The 19,594-nt window shown below is 44.7% G+C and overlaps 1 protein-coding gene across 1 annotated transcript in view; it reads right to left on the bottom strand.

The window, feature by feature from the left end:
- The window catches only part of SERINC5 (serine incorporator 5), a 90,257-nt gene that overhangs the window by 38,056 nt on the left and 32,607 nt on the right, over nucleotides 1-19,594 (bottom strand). The window contains exon 2 of the mRNA XM_081133659.1: nucleotides 10,090-10,257. Coding sequence (XP_080989785.1) covers nucleotides 10,090-10,257 — 168 coding nt within the window. The remainder of the gene's footprint in view (nucleotides 1-10,089; nucleotides 10,258-19,594) is intronic.

Genomic DNA, 19,594 nt, shown 5'->3' with positions numbered 1-19,594 from the left:
TCTGAGGGCTATGAGAATAGAGACCTAAAGAGGTGCTGGGTAGCAGAGATTTATAGCCTTTTCTGCTCTAAGGAGACAACTGGGTAGGAAAGGCATACCCGTGGAGAGGGAAAAGCAAATGTTTGGTGAGCAAATGTTTGCCGACATCTCCATGTGAATGGCCCTCCAGGAACAGATCCTCCATCTAAATTCCTTCTAGGCAGCGAAGGCGGAGGGAAAAGGTGTTTTCTGAGTCTTTTGTTTCCCAATAATCAACCAGCTTAAAATCAATATCCTAAAAGGCATGTCTTGGGGGTGGCAGACACTGCTTCCCTCCACAGCAGAGCCGATTCAACACTAGAAGTTAAACACAAGTAATTTTTATAATTTGCTATCAGTCTCATCACAGCACCTCACAGGGTGCTTGGCACCTGCCAAGGAAGGAAAGAAGGAGGGGAGGGGAGGGGAGGGGAGGGGAGGGGAGGGGAGGGGAGGGGAGGGGAGGGGAGGGGAGGGGAGGGGAGGGGAGGGGAGGGGAGGGGAGGGGGGGGGGAGGGGAGGGGAGGGGAGGGGAGGGGAGGGGAGGGGAGGGGAGGGGAGGGGAGGGGAGGGGAGGGGAGGGGAGGGGAGGGGAGGGGAGGGGAGAATGAATTACAGACTTAAAAGAGTTTTTTAAGACATGAACTCGGATTACAGTTTACCCAACTAACACTATCACCTACTTTTAAACTCTGTGTAAAGTATCAAGACTCAACTAGTCGCAATATTTATTTTTCCTGCTCCCAAGCGTTCTGGGGCTACTGTCTCTGAGTTCATCATGTGTTGTGCCACTTGTCTGTTACCTCTGACCCTGTAAGGACAGAACTGTTCATTTCTAACCATGAGCTCCTGCCTGTACTATTTATCTGCAGAGAGCTCCAAGGCCACATCTGCGGACAGTTGCTTAACAGATGCTTCTGATAATGACAGGAAAAAAAGGGTTAGGAAAACTTCAGTTCTCACATCTTATCTTTCTCCCCACTCCCATAGCCAGACCCATCCTGAAACAGAGACCCCCGTTAATGTCTGATACCCCCCACCCCCCAAAAGCTTTGGGTAGTTAACTGATCCTGCAGACCAAGGACAGTAACTATTGTTTCTTGTTTCTGGCTCCTGGCAAGCTCATTATTGCTGGACCAGGACCAAACTTCTTTGTCTGGTTCAGACTCAAAAATAGACTCTCAGCGGGATATCCATTAGTCCAAATCCCTGCCTTAGTGCAGAACTATTTCCCACCAGCATTTCCCAGCATTCCCCGGTGGAGGGTGAGGCTCCAGCAGCGAGAGAAGCCATGGCGGGGACTGTTGCAGGGACTCGGTTTTCTCCCACATGGTGTTATGTCTACATGGAATTTAGACCAAAGATAAAACTGTTTGGAAACCCAGGATCAAAGAGGTGGAACCTCCCCTCTGTGTTCTAAAAAGGCCTTGAAGTTGGATGGCCCAACCCACCTTTAACCTCAGAAACGTCCTCATTGATGCACATAACACATGTAAGGAGAACAGGACAACAAACCCAGCTGCTGTTCAGAAAGAGAACTTTTGAAAGGCACTCCATCTCATCCGAATTTTAAAGTGATGCTCCAGAATCAAAGAACTGGGTCAGCAACATATATACTTGCTAATTCGACACTTGATCTAAGACAAAAACTATAAAACACCAGCTAAGAACGGAGAGTTCTACTCTAGAGCTCAGTGCTTTACAGCAACACCTGACGCTCCAGGTCTCAGGTACACAGTTCTCTGAACGCCCAACCAGTAAACACCAAGATCAAAACAAGAACCTTTGCAGCTTCAGCTTAAATACCTGCCATTCTGTGCTGGGACAACCTACATGGTGTTTTGGATCAAAGTGGAATATTTTTCACTGCTGATGTTTGTTTACTTTAAAAAGGTAGTTACAACAAACACAACTTGAAGGCAGGTTCTATTTTATATGCAAAGCCACCGAATAAATAAACGACAGATTTGTGGTTGGCCCTGTTTTCTACCAGACTAGCAGTTGTCCCCTGAGCCCAGCTTTTGGCCTTCACAACAGGAAGGGGGGGGGGGGGAGGATAAGCTAAGAAAGCTGCCAAGGGCACCAAGTGGTGCTGTTTCCAGAAGAAATGCTTCTCCCTCCCCACTCACTCCAGAAGAAAGATTAGGAATCAGAAGGAAGGATAAGCTTGCTAAGGCTTTTCTTGTTCTATGAACATGTGTACAACAACCAAACCTAGTCATACAGGCAGAAAAAGCACCTGCCAGGCAGCCAGCAGTCTTGGGCTCTAGTGTCACCTTTACCTCGCGTCAGAGCCTTAGACAAGCCACTTCCCGCCACCTGTCAAATGAGGGGGTCGGTTCAGATTATGACTTAAGATTCTTCCACTTTAAAAAACTCTCACCTTCTATTCAAATTATACGCTAAAAGAGATCACTGTTTTCTCTGCTAACGCTGCATATTTGTTATCTTTTCACGGGGCAGACACTTAGCATAAATGTGAGCTGTGTCCTTTTATCCATTTTTTATCCCTTAATTGGATCCTTTAGGAACTCTGTTTCATGTATTTTTTTTAATCTCCATGACTAGCACAGGGAGGGCTTTCCCACAAATAATACTCACTCTAATGCAGATGTCCATATGGAATAACCAAAGCCAGAAATGAAAGAGCTGCCCCGGGCAACGGGGCGTTTTTAAGGGTCAGGCACAGAGGAGATGACCGCTTCATTCTGGGTGATGGAAAACAAGATGTGGACGTGGCCTTGGGACTAAACTGGCTACAAATAATCTTCTGACTATTTTGTGACAGGCACCTCTCACAGACACCAGAGAGGTGTTATCAGACAGCACAGCCCCGAGTCAACTGGGAGAGGACTGTTCCCAACCTCAGTTCATGTCTTCTCATATAAATGATTTTATACGAATGACTTCAATTGCACTGTGATGAATTTATTAAAACATTAAAGCAAATGTATCTAAAAAATTAAAGCATACACATTTATCAACGAAACAAGGCTAGCAAATCTATACATCTGGCTAATGAAGCACAGACGGGCTCCCAGCTAATCTGAAGAGCAAGTGGGATGGGAGGTTTCTGCCTTATATACCCACTTGTCTATAAGTTTAAACAATTCCTGCCAGATATCCTGGTACAGGTTAACTCTTGGTTATGGTTTTCCCACAATTTATGAGAAGTACCTGGAAACATTATCTTGACAAACCCAAGACCACTGACTATACTGTTTAAACAATGGGCACTCTTCTCTTCCCCTCCCCCCGGCTGTTTTAAGGGCTTCAGGATGATTCGCACTAAGTAGTCTCTCTGATTAGTCTGAATTAAGGTTCCTCCTCTCTCCTATCCCTTCCCCCTCCTCTCCTGCATTCTTTTGTAAAGAGATAAGGTCCTGCTACAAGCAGCCTGCAAAGCTTTTTGGCTTTGTTTCATTTTCCTGCTTCAGTTTCCCTATTCCTCCCGCTCTGAAACTTTCCTAGCCTCTTACTATCTTATAAGAGTTTCACTTTAATTTACTTCCACATAGTCTTATATTAATACTGTCAATATACACCAATTTCCTATGGTTGTGTCTCCTCCTTCCTCCAGCTGATGAAGACAATGAAACAGTGAAATTACGGATGAAAAGTTTATATATCACCTCTAGGGAATGTGTTGACAGACTGGATTTTCTGAATAAATAGAGAAAAATCTCTTAAGCCCATCTGCTACTTTTGTGCAAAGGGTCTAAATCCAGTTAGCAGCCTTGACAGCAGCCCCTTTTCCACTTCCCTGGTAAATTTTGGACTTCATGATAAATGTAGAGACTGTGATTTGAATATGTGCTTAAGATTTTAATGGGGACCAGAGGGGCTAGTAAGCCAGGGCAAGTGGAATAGAAAAACTGAGACAGATAGTTAAACAGCAGTTTGTAGCCATGTAGTAAATCCTTTCTTCCCCAAATCAAGGACACTAAAGAATAAGTAGTTTGGCCCTGGCAAGCGTGGCTTAGTTGGCTGGGCGTCTTGTGCACCAAAAGGTTGTAGGTTTGATTCTAGGTAAGGGCACAGGCCCAGGTTGTGGGCTGGATCCCCAGTAGGGGGAGTGCGGGAGGCAGCCGATCAATGTTGTGCTCTCACATTGATGTTTCTCTTTCTCATTCCCTTCCTCTCTCTCTAAAAATCAATAAAAAAAAAAATGGTTTGCACTTCTCCCAACCAGAGGGTAAATAGCTTAAATGATCCTACTCAGGGAGAAAAAACAGCAGAAATCCAGTTAGTGCCATTTGCCAACCAAAGATAGAGGAAGTTAAGAGAATAAATCTCATTTTGGGACATCAGAATAAAGCTGATGAATATTCTATTGAGATCCTCTCCTAAAATCTCCCCTAAATACCCAGCCTTTAAAACCGTTCAAAACAAAGGTCCCAGCTCGTGCTCTCTCCTGGGAGCACACCCATCCTTTTCCCCTCTCCCCACTTCTACTCCCACAGGCGTGCATCTCCTAAACTCTAAGGGATCCCATGAGGCTTGCAACAAGGGTAGCAACGGGCAGCAGCAGTTTGTCCCAGGCAAACCCCCTGAACTTGTCCCCAGGGCCCCCTTTTCTCTGACTTCTTAGTGAGCCAAAGCAGCCCAGACTAGGCTCATTTCCCCACCTAGTCCCTCTCCTGTTATCCTAGGCCCTTCCTTGCTACACTGTCCCCAGCTTTAATACACATCCTCTAAAATTTACTTGGACTCCTGTTGTGAAATTCTTCCTACACGGGAAGTCAAAAACCCACACACTACCTGCTGGCCCTAGGCAAACCTGCTCAGGGCCAGGTCCCTTTTCTGGTAACAAGGGGAGGGGTAGGTGATGGATTTAACTTGGGGAAGGAAGAGCCTGGTTTAGATCCAAGTTCCCACCTCCACCCTACATTAGTCCTGATATTGACTGGTCCATAGAGCCTAGTAGACCATAGTGATTAGGACAATTTCTAAAGTTACTTGGATAAAAATGCCAGATTCTGGCATGCAAAGGGGTAGACTAGTTATGATAGAGAAGGGCCTGCACAGACGACTCCAGCACACTGAGCAGCTTCCATACTGCCCACCAGGATGGGTGAGGTAAGAGAGCCCTCTATTTTGACATTTATAGCCTTTTCAAAAACTTGTGAACTGAAAGGATTTAAGCTATTTCTATTTGGGGAGTTGCAAATCCAAATGCCTTTGGGGTATTAACTGGGGAGGGTGGTGTTAGGGTAAGGGGAGTGAGGGGAAAGGTTTGAGACAGGCTATAAGCAAGCACTCGGGAGCGGGGCCTTTGGTGAACTGCAGCATGTTAGCCTTTCTAAATGCAGCCAAATTTAATTAATTTTTTATTGCCCAAACAAAAGCCTGTAGGCCAATTTACAGCTCCTATGCTAGGGGATGAGTTCCAGGTTTAGCTGAAATTGTGGGCGTGGCACTGGCTAATAGGTGGGGCTGGGGGGCCTGGATTCTGAACAGGCTTACTTTCAAGCCCAGGGAGAGAATGCAAGTCAGGAGCTACTTTGAAGACACAGAGGAAACTGCAGTCATGAGTCCCCCTCTTATCAGGATCCTGTTAAGTCTTGCCCAGTGTTCCTTTGAAGCCCACTCTTCCCTGCAACATTATCACCCTGTGCTGAAAAGAACCAAAAAGCTCTTTCATCCAGGGAGAGAACAGCCAATGTAGGAGGGCAGTTTCCACATCACCACTCAAAGGAAACCTGACCAGGACCCGTAGAGCAGAGAATGCTGTGTCAAATAAAACACGTTTCCTAAAGAGATCAGGTGGGATTGGAACAAAACATAATGCCTCCTAAAACCAACGAGGGGCCAAGAAAAAGACGGCTATCAAAAAAAACATCTTAGTGGCCTCTTTTCCCAATACGAGGAATAATTCTTCAAAACTTAAATTTAAAATAAACATACGATACACAAAAAAAGTCTTCCAAATTGTGGAAGATGCATTTTGGTTCCAAAAAAATTAAAATGTAAAGATGGAGCCATCTCAGGAACTACCTACTTACTACCAATGTCGATGGATCAGAGCAGCCCAGGGATCAAGTGCAACATGGAGGAGATAATGGACCGAAGATGCTTCAGGTTAGGAACACATAAGGCGCCTCCCACCTTCCCTGTGTACTGAGCTCGCGGGCAAGAAGGCCTGAGGGCCACATCATCACCTGTCCTCGCTTTTACAAAGCAGGCTTGGCTTCAGAGGCCCCTCTTCCACAGAAAGCAAGAGGTCCTTTCTCCTCCCCGCAAAGCAAAGTGCAGCTACCCAGGGTGCCCAAAACTCAAAGTGTCATCTGCCTCCAAAGGGAGAAGTTACATGCTGAGGTAGTGCAGGTCAGGAGGCCTAAATCTCACCCGTTTTTTTTGGCATGCCACATTCCAAAATGGATTTTTAATCCCCTAAACATCAAATATCTCAAGACTGTGCCTGCTCGAGTGACACGGTTACGGACATGAATGACTTGCAATGAAATGGCTCCCACACAGTTTGAGATGGAAAAACGGTCCAGGAGGCAAAAATCACGCCCTATTCGACCAGCACAGTAAAGCTTCCTCTGAGCCACAGCGCTCAGGGGAAAGAGGAGCGTCCTGGAGGGAAACGCAAGGCGAAGGCTGGCCCAGCAGCTGCGTGCAGTTCCCTCCGCTCAGACTTAAACACGGCGCACTCTGAAACCGAGGCAAAACCCGAACATGAGTGGAAAGGTTGCTGCCCTCTCGCTCCCAACCTGCAGAACAAAGGCCCACGTGGCTCCAGACAGAGCCCCGTCCATGGCACACGAAAGCTGGGTGGGCGGCAACGGCACCCTCCCTTCCGCTGCTACAGGCACACATGCTCTCTCCTTCCCGGCACAGCCCCAGGCCTTCCCGCAGGCCAGCACTGGGGGGCGAGGCCGCAGCAGAGGCCCAGCGTGCCTCCCCAGAGGGGGCCTTTCAACGCCCACCCTCGTGCGCCGCCTGAGGATGAGGTCAGACTCTTCTACGGGCCACGAAACAAGCTGACTTTGTGACCAGCTGGCCGGCCCTCCTGCGAGGCCCTAAAGATGGAAAAGGGTTAGTTTCACCCACAGGGACCTCATTCCCTATGCAGGAAGCCTCGCCAAACCATTTTTAAATAACTACATTCAGGGGGCAGCCAAAGAAACATTTATAAGAGCCTCTATGAGGCTTCCATTTATAAGAAGCCCTTCTCTCTCTCCCTTCCCTTCCTCTCTGTTCTGACCCCAAATCACACCACATACACACCACTGCCGGGTTCACCGCCCTAACTCTGTTTCTCTGATGACAGCCTCCTACTCAAGAATCTGTAGCAGCTGCCCATTTATCATCAGCCCATGGTCCAATGGCACACCTGAGCACTGAAATCCCTGCAAGACTTGGTCATTTTCCCTGCTCATGTCTACTCTTTGTCCTTTTACACGTGTCCATTCTTGGTCTTTTCCCTTGCCCACCTGTATAGTCTAGTCACTAGGAATACATTCCACCTGGGTTCAAATCCTCACTCCACCACTTGGAGCTGGAGACCTTGGGCAAGGTACTAAAATGACTCATCTGGTGAGTAAAGCAGCGATGAGTGAAATGATACAGACAAAAGCTCAGAATAAAGCCTGGCACATGGCATCACCCAATAAGTATTAGCAATTCAGATAGACATTATTATCACACAGGTCACTTCTTCTGTGAAGCCTTCCCTAGCAACACCAGTCAACATTTTCTGTTCCTTAAGTGTTCTAGTCGGAAATCATAGATACTGGCTGGAGTTTTTTGGACTGTTTCACAGGTTACTAGGATGGTAATCAAATGTTAAAATTATTATTATAAAAGTCATATCCTAAAATATGTACCTACGGCTCCCAAATTATCTCTACCTCCAGTAACAATGTTTCTGACAGGTTTACCACTAAGAGATACCATCTATTTGTATGGTTTCAGATTTTTGTTTCTTGGATCCAAAGCTCCATTCTACTGAGACTGAAAACAAGAGTGAAGAGCAGAGCTCGTACCATAGACATCTGGTCCACATTGAGCGTTCCTACCACAGTACCAAGTGGGTCCTCAAGCCAATCCTTGTTGAATTTAAAGAGAACATTAAGTTACCATAGGTAGTAAGTGGGCGGTTAAGTAGACCTTCAGAATAAGAATTAAAATCTACCCTGTCAGCCCAGGTCGGGTGGCTCAGTTGGTGGTTGGAGCATTGTCCCGTACAGCAAAAGGTTACAGGTTCTATTCCTGGCCAGGGTGCGTAAGGGAAGCAATCAATTGATGTTTCTCTTTCACATCTATGTCTCTCTCTCTCCCCCTCTCTCTCTCCCCCCTTCCTCTCTCTCTAAAATCAATAAACATATCCTCAAGTGAACATTATAAAAAAATCTAGCCTTGGCCGGTGTGGCTCAGTTGGTTGAGTGTCATCCCATGCACAGAGAGGTCCCTGGTTTGATTCCTAGTCAAGGCACATACCCGGGTTCAATCCCCAGGATCGGGTGTGTAAGAGGCAGCCAATAGACGTTTCTTTCTCTCCCTCTTTTCTCTCTATAATCAATTAAAAAAAATTTTTTTTTAAATCTACCCTCTCAGTATTCCTCTTAAACTTCTTGTCACAAACATAGAAGATTAAACCATGGTAAGAGGAAGAGAATGGGTGGAAAACACCACCAAGATGGAGTGAAACCTGGTACAGACTAACGAGGCAGCCTTAGTTCTTGGTCTCCCTGCTTCCAAACTTCAACAGCATTTTGTGCCTGCTCTCATATGGTACTTAATAATTTTCACCTTGTTTTATGCCTCAGGAGACTTTATGCCTTGTCTTCTGAATTATCAGCTCCATTTCTCACAAGTTCGAATGCCCCATGGCTCCCACTGAGGTGCCTGACCGAGCAGAGATCCACTGTGTGGAGCTATCAGAGGGGAATCTTCATCTCACAGGTTTGAACAGTAGTTCTGGTATATTCCAGACCATACAATCACAATTATGAAAGCATTACCCATCAGAAAGCTTCAAAGAGCCTACTGTAACTAATGGATAAGAATATACCAAATGCATTTAAAAAAATGGCTGTTCTGATGCACTTGAGTGTATTTAAAATAGTCTGTAGTTTCAGCATAAGGTTGGAGAGAATGAACATTTCCTCGGAGTTGCTTGTGGGGATGCCATCTCCTTTATGGGAGGGGTTCCAAGAGCATGGAGCACTTATATAAGGGCAAATGGGGCTTGAAAAGCTCGCCTTTCCTTTCCCCCTTTCCTTTAGAAGGGAGCTGGGTAAGTCTGACTCATTTTGGGGATCAGCAGTAGGAAGCCTACTTCCTTGCAGGTACAATCCACATTGTCTCACATCAGGTCTGTGAGGCGAAAGGTGACGTTTGGCATGTACCTGCTGACACTGTAGTCTTTTTGTTAATTTGTTCAGAACCTGGGAGGGGAAACATGGTGTTATTTATTGGACTCCCTCAAAAACCCCAAGACATCCCCACCCTCCGTAATCTGGCTGATTAAGAGGCCTACTATGGGGAAATTCCAGAAAAAGGTCCTATATGCGTCTCTATCAGCATCACATACCAGGCTTACCTCTACATACATGCACTGCCCGAGAAATGGCTGAAATCCATCCTCACCTCCGAAGACACCTACCCTGCAAGTCACCCTACAAGTAACATATCCAGAAAAGTAAAAATCGCCCTATAGCTGCCTCATGATCTGCGGAATGATTACAGGCTTTATAATACTTGCCATATAAGCCAAGTTAAGTGTTTATAACAGCTACTTCCAGCCATCCTTACAACAAGAAAAAACTATGCATCCAATCAGAATGGCTATCAACGAGTACGACAAAACTCACAATCCCCTCCACCAACGGCATCATATTGCACCCACGCTGCTACTAAAGATCAGGACGTTGCCTGGTTCCCCTGATGGGCAGGAAAGCACTGAAGAGGCTTCCCTGAAGGTTCGGAGAGGGCGAGCATACCCCGAACCCCGAACCCCGAACCCCACTGGGGCGGGTGGGCCCATCTGCTAAACGGGCCGTTTCCCACACCCCCTCATCAACCATGAGAGGCGAGAAGAGTTGAAGCGGGCAGACTTACGCGCTCCTTCATCTCGTTGGCCACGGTCTGGGACATCATGATGCAGCAGAGGACGGAGACGAGAATGAAGTAGAGCGCGTACAGGAAGCGGGTGCTCCGGGACTGTCGGATCTTGGGGCAGCAGCCACAGCACAGGGAGCAGCCGGCGGAGCCACAGCAGCAGGCCAACTGGAAACGGAGCACAGGGCGTCTTAGAACCGCTGCGTCGCAAGCCCGCGAGCCCCGCCCGCCGCGGCCCACGCGTCAGGCTACCATTTTTTCTGAGCCATCCTGCCCACAGAACACGCTGGAACAGTTTAGTATGTGAACAAAGCTTTCAGCAAAATGGGTCTAAGGCTGTCTTTAATGGCAAGCATTAAGGCTTGGAAGATGCCCAATAATTACACAGAAAAGGCACAATTCGCCTGAAGCACTATCATCATCACTCTAAGGCAAAATGAAGATTTCTGGGACCAGCTAAAAGCAAAAGAAGCCAAGAACTAGAAAAAGGCCAAAGTGAGGTGAGGAAAACATGAAAAACAGGGAAACAGGCCCGAGAAAAGGACTTGTCAAAATCCAAGAACAAAAGAATGAACTGTCTGGACGCCTGGGGATGTGCTGGGCTGTAAGGGTTATGTATGTCCGCAACCATCCTCCTCTGCAGGAAATAATGGGAGCGTCCAACTTGCAGCTCATAGGGAATAGATGCCTCTTACCTGTGCATTATTTAAACAGCTTCATGCCCTAATGGTAAGCTTGTAGTAATGAGTGGGGCCTGGGCACAGAGGAGCGCACAGCTCCTACACACTAATAGCACGCACCTTTCATTTGGAGAAACAGGCTTTTTAAAAAATATATATATATATCTTTATTGATTTCAGAGAGAGGACAGGAGAGGGAGAGAAAGATAGAAACATCAATGATCATGGATTGGCTGCCTCCTGCACACCCTCAACTGGGGATTGGGCCAGCAACCCAGGCATGTGCCCTGACCGGGAATCGAACCTCAATCTCCTGGATCCTAGGTCGATGCGCAACAGCTGAGCCACGCCGGCCGGGCTCCCTCTTTTTTTTTTTTTTTTAAATCTCTGATTGTGCTTTATTGGTCAGTGCAACTAGACATAATTTGGGGATATTAAATAAAACAGGGATTAAGTTTCCAGGTTGGGGGTCTGGTGTTATTTTTTTTTTCTTTCTAAATACTATTTTTTTAGAGTAGTTTTAGGTTTACAATAAAATTGAGACGGCAGCACAGAGATTTCCCATATACTCCTTCTCCCACACATTCAGAGCCTCCCCCATTTATCAATATTACTTACAAGAATGGTACTTTTTTTTTTTTTAACCACAAATGAACCTACATTGGTATATCACAATCACCCAAAGACCATAGTTCAACTAAGAGTTCACTGTATAGTCAATGGGTTTGGACAAATGATACATATCCAGCATTAAATATCACACAGTGTATTTCCACTGCTCTAAAAGGAAGTGAGATCTTTAGTAGAGCATAGGGCGACAGTGTAGTGTTGTGGAAAGCTGAAGCTTAAAGCCACCATGCCTAAGTTTGGGGCTTGGGTCTTCCACCTAACTACTAACCATGAACAAGTTACTAACCCTTTTAAGACTCCTAATTTATAAAGTGGGGGTGGTAACAGTATTTATGCTTATGCTGTGGTCTCTTGGACCTAATTAGACACATCTGGTGTTAGGGAGTGATTTCTACAAAAGGGATTATTATAAACTGCAAATAACAACTTAACCTACATGCATTACACTATAGTCTCTATAAAACCTACAACCTAATAACTCAGTCTCTTGATAATGATTTGGAAGGAAGTTCAAGACCTTGCATAGCTGCAAAACAAGCATCCATTAGAATGCCTCACTATAAACATCACTTACAATGAGAAGAGATCATAGATAAACAGGTTTAAGACAGGCTGTAATCATGAGGATGTTATGACAGATCTGGGAAAGGTAGTCTTTCCCAAGTTATTTCATTTACCTCATGAAGCTGCCGTTGTTTGAGCCCTTGGACATTCCTTACTATTACTTTAAATTTTGCTAATGTACTCTCTCCACCTTCATTCAGTTTTCCAAGTCACCTTCCTCAAAAGACTCTTCTTGCTTCAGGTTAGGCTGCTGCTTTGTAAGATTAGTTAACGCCACTTGGGCTGACCTAACAGGCCACACCAGTGGGACCCTAACACTACTGCGTGTGTGGTGTTCCTATGGGCCACCTTCCTCTACAATCACTCACTCACGTCTTCTATCCCCGATTTTACTAACTTCTTTCCACTCACATGCTCACATTTCCTTCTCTCTGAGCCCTGTCTCTCTCCTCCTCAGCTTTCCAAATTCTTTTCCAACTGCCTCCTTCACTGGTTGCTAACTCTTTAGTTCTGTGGTCTTAGATAACCAGCCTTACTGTATATCAAATCCAAATGCGATAAACAAAATATCCTATTGGGGAAAATAAACATGTTTAAAGCAGTTAATTCTTCCCATGACAGAACCTTCCCACAGCAGAATCAACATGTAAACTTAATATATCCACAGATGAGAAAAATGTACAGACACATACATAATGTGAGCATACCTGGTCATTTAAAGACAGATAAACAATGACAGAGAGATGTGATTATGGAAAATGTGAAAAGAAAATCATACTGGCTTAATCTTATCCTATTATTAAGGTCACATGGCATTCTATGGCTCTGACTTTTCAAACTTCCTTACTTCCACTTTCACTGTATAATTCTATGGTATGACTGACAGATAGATAGACATACATATACACCCACACGCCTAATTTTAAAATCCAATAGCCTTTTTCTAGTAGCCTAAAAGTTACTTATCAAAGCAAACTATGCTAACCACCAAGGGTACAAATGCATTATCTTTAGCTAAATAAACACTGATATGTAGAACAAATAGAAATTCAAAACAGCATCCATAAAGGAAATGTAATATTAACCTCTAGAAAAATCTCACAGCCCTGCTGACTTACCACCTCTTTCTGGAAAAGCAAAATGTAGAATAAAATGGGTTCACATCCAGCCCCTGCTACTTACAGCTTTTTACTCTGAGTATGTCACTCCCCTGATCCTCACCTTCAAACCTGGAATAATTCCTGGCCAGCCTAACTTCCAGGGCAGTCACAAACTCAAAGACAGGTGCCAGTGTCTTGCTACCCTTGGCAATAGAGGGCCAAACCCTTTTACTGAACAAATCAGGGTAATAAATAAATGTAGAACACCAAGAGAGAACCCTATTGTAAGTTATGGACTTTGGATAATAATATGTCACTATAGGTTCATCAGTTGTAACAAATGTACCAGTCTGGTGAGGGGTGTGGATAACAAGGGAGGACTGTGCACATGTGGGGCGGGGGGGTACATGGGAAATCTCTGTACCTTCCTCTCAATTTTGCTGTGAACTGAAATTGCTCTAAAAATTAAAGTCTCTTTTAAAATAACAACCACAGAGAAATGAAAACAGTGCCCATTAATGGCTCAATAAATGTATGCTGAACAAACAGTGTATGGTGAAGTCATAATGGCAACACTTCAAACAAAGGGGCTGGCAGTCCCACCCCACAGGGCCACATGCACAAGTCATGTGTCACACTCTGAAATTCTCCCACCAGCTTATCACAAAGTAGCAGGGCTTTAATTTGTAGATACTGCAAACTCTCCTTTTCCACAAGAAATTATGACACACTCAAGAAGCACCCAAGATGATCTCTTTGGCAAGCAATGCGTGCAATTCCTCTGCAAGTTCGTCCTGCGGGTACACTTCCACAGGGGCACAGAGATTTAGGTTTGAGGCTGTTTACAAGCATGGAAACAGTCTTACTTTCCAGATACACAGGGACTGGATAAAGAATTATGGGCTATCTATACAATACAACATAGTTAAAAAGAGTAAGTCAGTATTATGGGCTGGACTGAGTTATTCTACCCTCTCCACACGCACGCCCCCCAGCCCCCAAATTCACATGTTGACATCCTGACTCCTAGGATCTCAGGATATTTGGATATAGGATCCTTAATAACTTAATTAAGGCTAAACAAGGTCATTGAGTGGGCCCTAAGCCAATGTGACTGGTGTCCTTGGAAGACATGATTAGGACACAGAAACACAGAAAGACCACGTGAGAACACAGGGAGAAGACAGCCACCTTTTTTTCCCTGGAGAACAGGAGAGAGGCCTCAGAAGAGACTAACTCTTCAATTCCTTTATTCCAGACGGTTAGCCTCCAGAACTGTGAGATTAAATTTCTGTTGTTTAAGCCACCCAGCCTATGGTGCTTTGTTATGTCAGCCCCGGCAAACTAACACAGTCCTTATGCCCTGAAACTTTATGTATACGCGTATCTTCACATGCGGTGTGTGTGCACGCAGGGACCACTACCATCGACTGTCTGTAGAGGGGGCCTAGACGTGGGGAGGAAAAGAAGAAATCTACTCCACACTGTTCCGCTCTGTTTTCACTATGTGCATGCATTACTGTTATAATTTTTACTTATGTATTTTCTTTAAATATATCTCTATTGATTTCAGAGAGAGGAAAGGAGAGGGATAGAGAGATGGAAACATCAATGATGAGTCATTGATCGGCTGCCTCCTGCATGCCCCCGACTGGGGATGGAGCCCACAACCCGGGCATGTGCCCTGACTGGGAATCAAACCCCGATCGCCTGGATCCTAGGTCGACTGCTCAACTGCTGAGCCACGCCCAGCTGGGCACTGTTATAATTTTTAAAAGAAAAGACAAGGAAAGCAACTAAGTTTGAAGATCTTGATATAAAAGCATTTGCAAATGTGGCATTGACTCGGGGGATTTCTTTTTTCTTTCTAAAGAACCTGCCCCTCCCCAAACATAGTGAGAAAGAAAAATCTGGAAGAGCCCTTCACACCCTCTCTCTAGCTAACTTCCCCTGAAATAGCCACAGTATGAGCAGCAAAGGCTTTTCCAAATACCAGGTGCTTTGTCCTTGCCAGGGCAGAGTCAAAAGGAAAGGATGGGCCAGGTGCCTGCGGCTACCTGGAGTTCAGCCTCACCCCAAAGTGTTATTTTTTTTCGATCTAAGGACACTCCCCTCACCACACACACACACACACACACACACACACACACACTCGCCACAATAAATAAGTAAACATCAGTCTCCCTTCCTGTCCTCCCCACTGGCCTTGGACACAGACAGTTCTTCCAAGGACTGATCCTAGGCATGCGAGGAAATGATTACAGGAACATGAGCTAGGGCTGGCAGTAACTTCCAGTTTCTTCTGTCAGATTAAAAAGCACAATCCCTTTATTACCTAAAATTCCCAGCTGGCAACACCAACGGGAAATAGCAAAGAATCAGGAAGAAAGCCAAACAGATGTCATAAGTAGTGTGTGCACGCACACGCACACATACCATGTTATCTTACTCAAAAGAGTTGCCCCTTCTCTCTATCAAGCCTTATTTTCACAGTGCCAAGGGGCTTGGCTACGAGGTTCTTAAGGCCACAGGGACTAGGAGGGACTAACTAGAGGGAAGAGCAAAGATCCAAGAACCCAAGGACCTGGATTCTAACTAACTCTGTGTGGCGCTGGGTAAGTCACCTTCCCTCTCTGGGTCTTGGTTTTCCTCACTTGCAAACTGAAGGAGCCTAAGTGACAGACAATAGACGGTCAGTAAACTGGTTTCATCTCATTGTGGCAGTGGTGCCTGGAATGCTACGCTGAGGTGGGTTCTGAGGCTGAACGGCTCAGCGGGGAAAATGCAAGGATCCGCAGGTACCGTCTGCCAGAGGCGTGGTGGCATCCATGCTTCCTTCTTGTCACCCCTGCAAGAGATGACCTGATACCCGCAGCATCCATAAATGCTTGCATGTAGAAAACAAACTGTAAGAGGCAAGCGCACCGAGTTAACCCCAAAGCAAGAAGAGAGAAAAACCAGACAAAAAGAGAAGAACTGAGCAGTCAAAAGCTCTCCAAGCCCCTCACAGGTAATGTGAGCATCACTCTACTTGCTTCCTGGTCTCTGTTCTGCCGGGTACAACTCACACGGCAGTGAGAGATTATTCATGACCAGGCCCGGGCAGACCTTAAGTCATGCCCCTTGGCTCCTCTTAGTGCACAGGACATTTCTGTCACAAGAATCACCCCAAATATGGGTCACATTTTTTTTTAAAATGTATCTTTATTGATTTCAGAGAGAGGAAAGGAGAGGGACAGAGAGAGATAGAAACATCAATGATGAGGGAGTCATTGATTGAGCCCGCAACCCGGGCATGTGCCCTGACCGGGAATCGAACCCCGATCACCTGGGTCCTAGGTCGATGCTCAACCGCTAAGCCACGCCCGGCCAGGCTGGGTCACATTTTTTAGTTTCGATGCTTTCGTTTTTTGGTGTGTAAATCCTTCAGCAATGTGGAAACTATTCACTCAGAAAGACATTCCTCGAGTGTTGTGGAGAGCCAAGCTGGCTTTAGGGTGTCTAAACCAAGTCCAAACTGCGAAAGGAAAGAAATCTTCAAATCTGGCACCGCCCTTCATTCAGTCCCTTTTCCTGACCTGGAAAAACAGGGTCACTAGCAGAGCCCAGGAAAGACAGAAGCGATTTTTTTAAACTGCATTCATTATAGTACTGTTCCTTAACGAGCAGCAAGGGGAGGGGCGGCAGTAAGGAAGTTCCTCAACAATAAAAGCTGTTGAAGCTGTTAGGGGCAGGACCCAGGTGTTGCTGGGCATGCCGGAGGCGTTATAACATCAAGGAAATAGAAGAAAAGCATTAAAGACATAAAATAGGGTTCAAAATTTTTCATTAAGCAGTGTGGTCAGCAGAGAGGCAATGAAGAACTGATTCTACTTTGTAGCAATATTCAAGTTGTAGATTCCACAATCAACATTTTGCAGATCATTCGCCTCACCCCAAGCTTAGAAACAGCTTCCTATTGACTTATACACATTTTTTCCCACTACAACGGAAAGGCAGCGGTGGTAAATAGCTGCCCCTGGGTCCTACCCCAATGATGCCAGGTGCTGTCCTTTACTGATGGCTATGCAAGGGACTGATGGCACTTGAAAGCCAGGGGTAGAACACGCAGTTCCTCTGCTCAATAAAGAATTATATTCCCACACCACCTGCAGAGTTGCAGGTAGTCCCTAATTCATAAAATGATTGTTTCATAAAGCTCAACACGTATTATATACTGTGTTAATAAGTTGGTCTGTATGAGCTTACAGTGGATTTCTCCCTACAAAAGAATATAGGGTCACCTATTAACTCTTACTTCATCCAAAATAATATTAGCTAACAACAATTAACAGTTAGTAACTAAACTCTTAGTCTCCCCAAGGCACAACAAATTTTTTTTTTTTAATCTTTTTGTTTTATATTTTTCTCTTCCTCATTCTGTAACAATTTATTTAATGTTTTTATGGATTTTAGAGAGTGAGAGAGAGATATCAATCGGTTGCCTCCCGTACCCACCACCCAGATGACCAGTGATCAAACCCAAAACCTGGGTATGTGCCCTGACCAGGAATTGAACTGGCAACCTTTCGGTGCATGGGACAACACTTAACCAACTGAGCCATGCCTGCCAGGGCAGGCACAACAAATATTAGTATTATTGGCTATTCAATCAACCCCACTTTACAGAGCTGAGACAGAGGCTCAGAGAGGTTAGGCAACTTAAGGTCAGAAGAAAGCTGGTAAGTGGCATAAAGAGGGTGAACAGGACAGATAACACTGACCTAAAACCTTGGTTTCCTACAGTGGGAAAGCTGGCTATGCGGGAAAGAGAAGGCAAGAGAGGAAGCAGTTTTTCTTTCCTGTCCTTGGGTGCTGTGTAAGCAGTCAACAAACATCTGGAGAAGGCATCTCCCTTTCTGGCCCCTTCCTCTATCCCAGGCAACCTCTGGCCTCAGTGCACCTGGGTGACCTCTAGTAGAGTCTTGCCCCAAGCAGCTGAACCACCCCAATCACCAAGCTCCCTACCTCACCATGAAGTCCCACCCCCATATTAAAAGCCCTATTTCTAATCCTATGAAAATAACCAAGCCATTCATTCACTCAAATATTATTATATATCACATACCTACTGTGTGCAGTGTTAATTCCCGGGAATGCAGTAATCAGAGACCTTGTTTCTCCCCTTACTAAACAAGAATACAAAGATACATGTAAGAATGACCATCTATGTATTGTTTAGAAAACAGAAAAAAAACCTGGATGTTCAATGAAAGAGTAATGATCGCTGTAATTGTGGTACATACACATTATTGAATACAAGGCACCTATTGAAATGATACAAATTATACAGAAAAATTCACTGCCTTGGAAAGATGTCTACACTGTATTAACCGAAAATAGTTATTAACACAAGAGTACAGCATATGATAGCATTTGGGGTAAAAACATAACAAGACATAGATCAGCAATAACAACAAAAAAACAATCTAAAGGGATATACCAGGAAGTGATCAAGAGTCAACAGAGTTGTGGTATTACAGGTGTCTATGCTTTTCTGTATTTTCTGAACAAGCACATATCTTATAATTAGCAAACCACCAAACATTTCTATTTTGGAACAAAACAAAGCCACATCCTTGCTCTATCTCCTACTTGGTAAGCACTCAAATATTTGTTAAATAAATCAGCCAATGAGAAATGAAATCCACTTCATCTGTGACTGGTAGAAAACAGCCACAGTGAACTCTCACGGGTAACTATGGCATAAAACTAGAAAATATATGCCCTGGCCGGGTGGCTCGGTTGGTTAGAGCGTCATCCTGCTACAAGGTTTTAAGTTCAATCCCCAGTCAGGGCACACGCAAGAGTCAACCAATGAATGCATAAATAAGTGGAAAAACAAATCTCTCTCTCTCTCTCTCTTCCTCTCACCAATAAAAGAATTTTTTAAACTAGAACATTTTTACTGTACTATACCTTTAAAAATGGTTAAGATGGGAAATTTTCTGGTTGTTTTTTTTTTGTTGTTACTGCAGTAAAAAAAAAAAAATTTAACCTTTATAATATTTTCTAGAGTTTCATTTATATAAATAAACCTTTACTTGGTAGAATTTGAAACAAATAAAAATAAAATGAGAAAAATTAAACAGGTACCTATAAGTTCAAGGTGTTGAACAAGTGATACATTTGCCCAGCCCAGAAATTAGCTCTTATACATATTTCCTTATCTCCGTTTCTTACATTTTTTTTCTCTTTTGAGTTTAAAGAATCCCTTAAAACTCCAAGGTTTTCACAGTCATTCCCATAACTGTGGCAGCAGGATTCTGGGGGTTTGTCAGAAAGGAGTTTCTAACAGGTGGTTTCTCACACAGGTCTCGACAGTCCAGAACATGTTAGTTTCCACAATCAACAGCATTTCCATGAAAAGCAAAGCTAAGGGTCAATGTCCTTCCTTAAAGGACACTTAGCGCCCACAGGGTCCGAATCTGAAATAGGCAAAGACGGAGTGTGAACGCACACAGCGTTTGACAATGGGGCCAGGACAAAACC

The sequence above is a fragment of the Miniopterus schreibersii genome, assembly GCF_964146895.1.
Source record: "Miniopterus schreibersii genome assembly, chromosome: 3".
NCBI lineage: Eukaryota > Metazoa > Chordata > Mammalia > Chiroptera > Miniopteridae > Miniopterus > Miniopterus schreibersii.
This window is presented reverse-complemented; position numbering and strand designations above follow the sequence as displayed.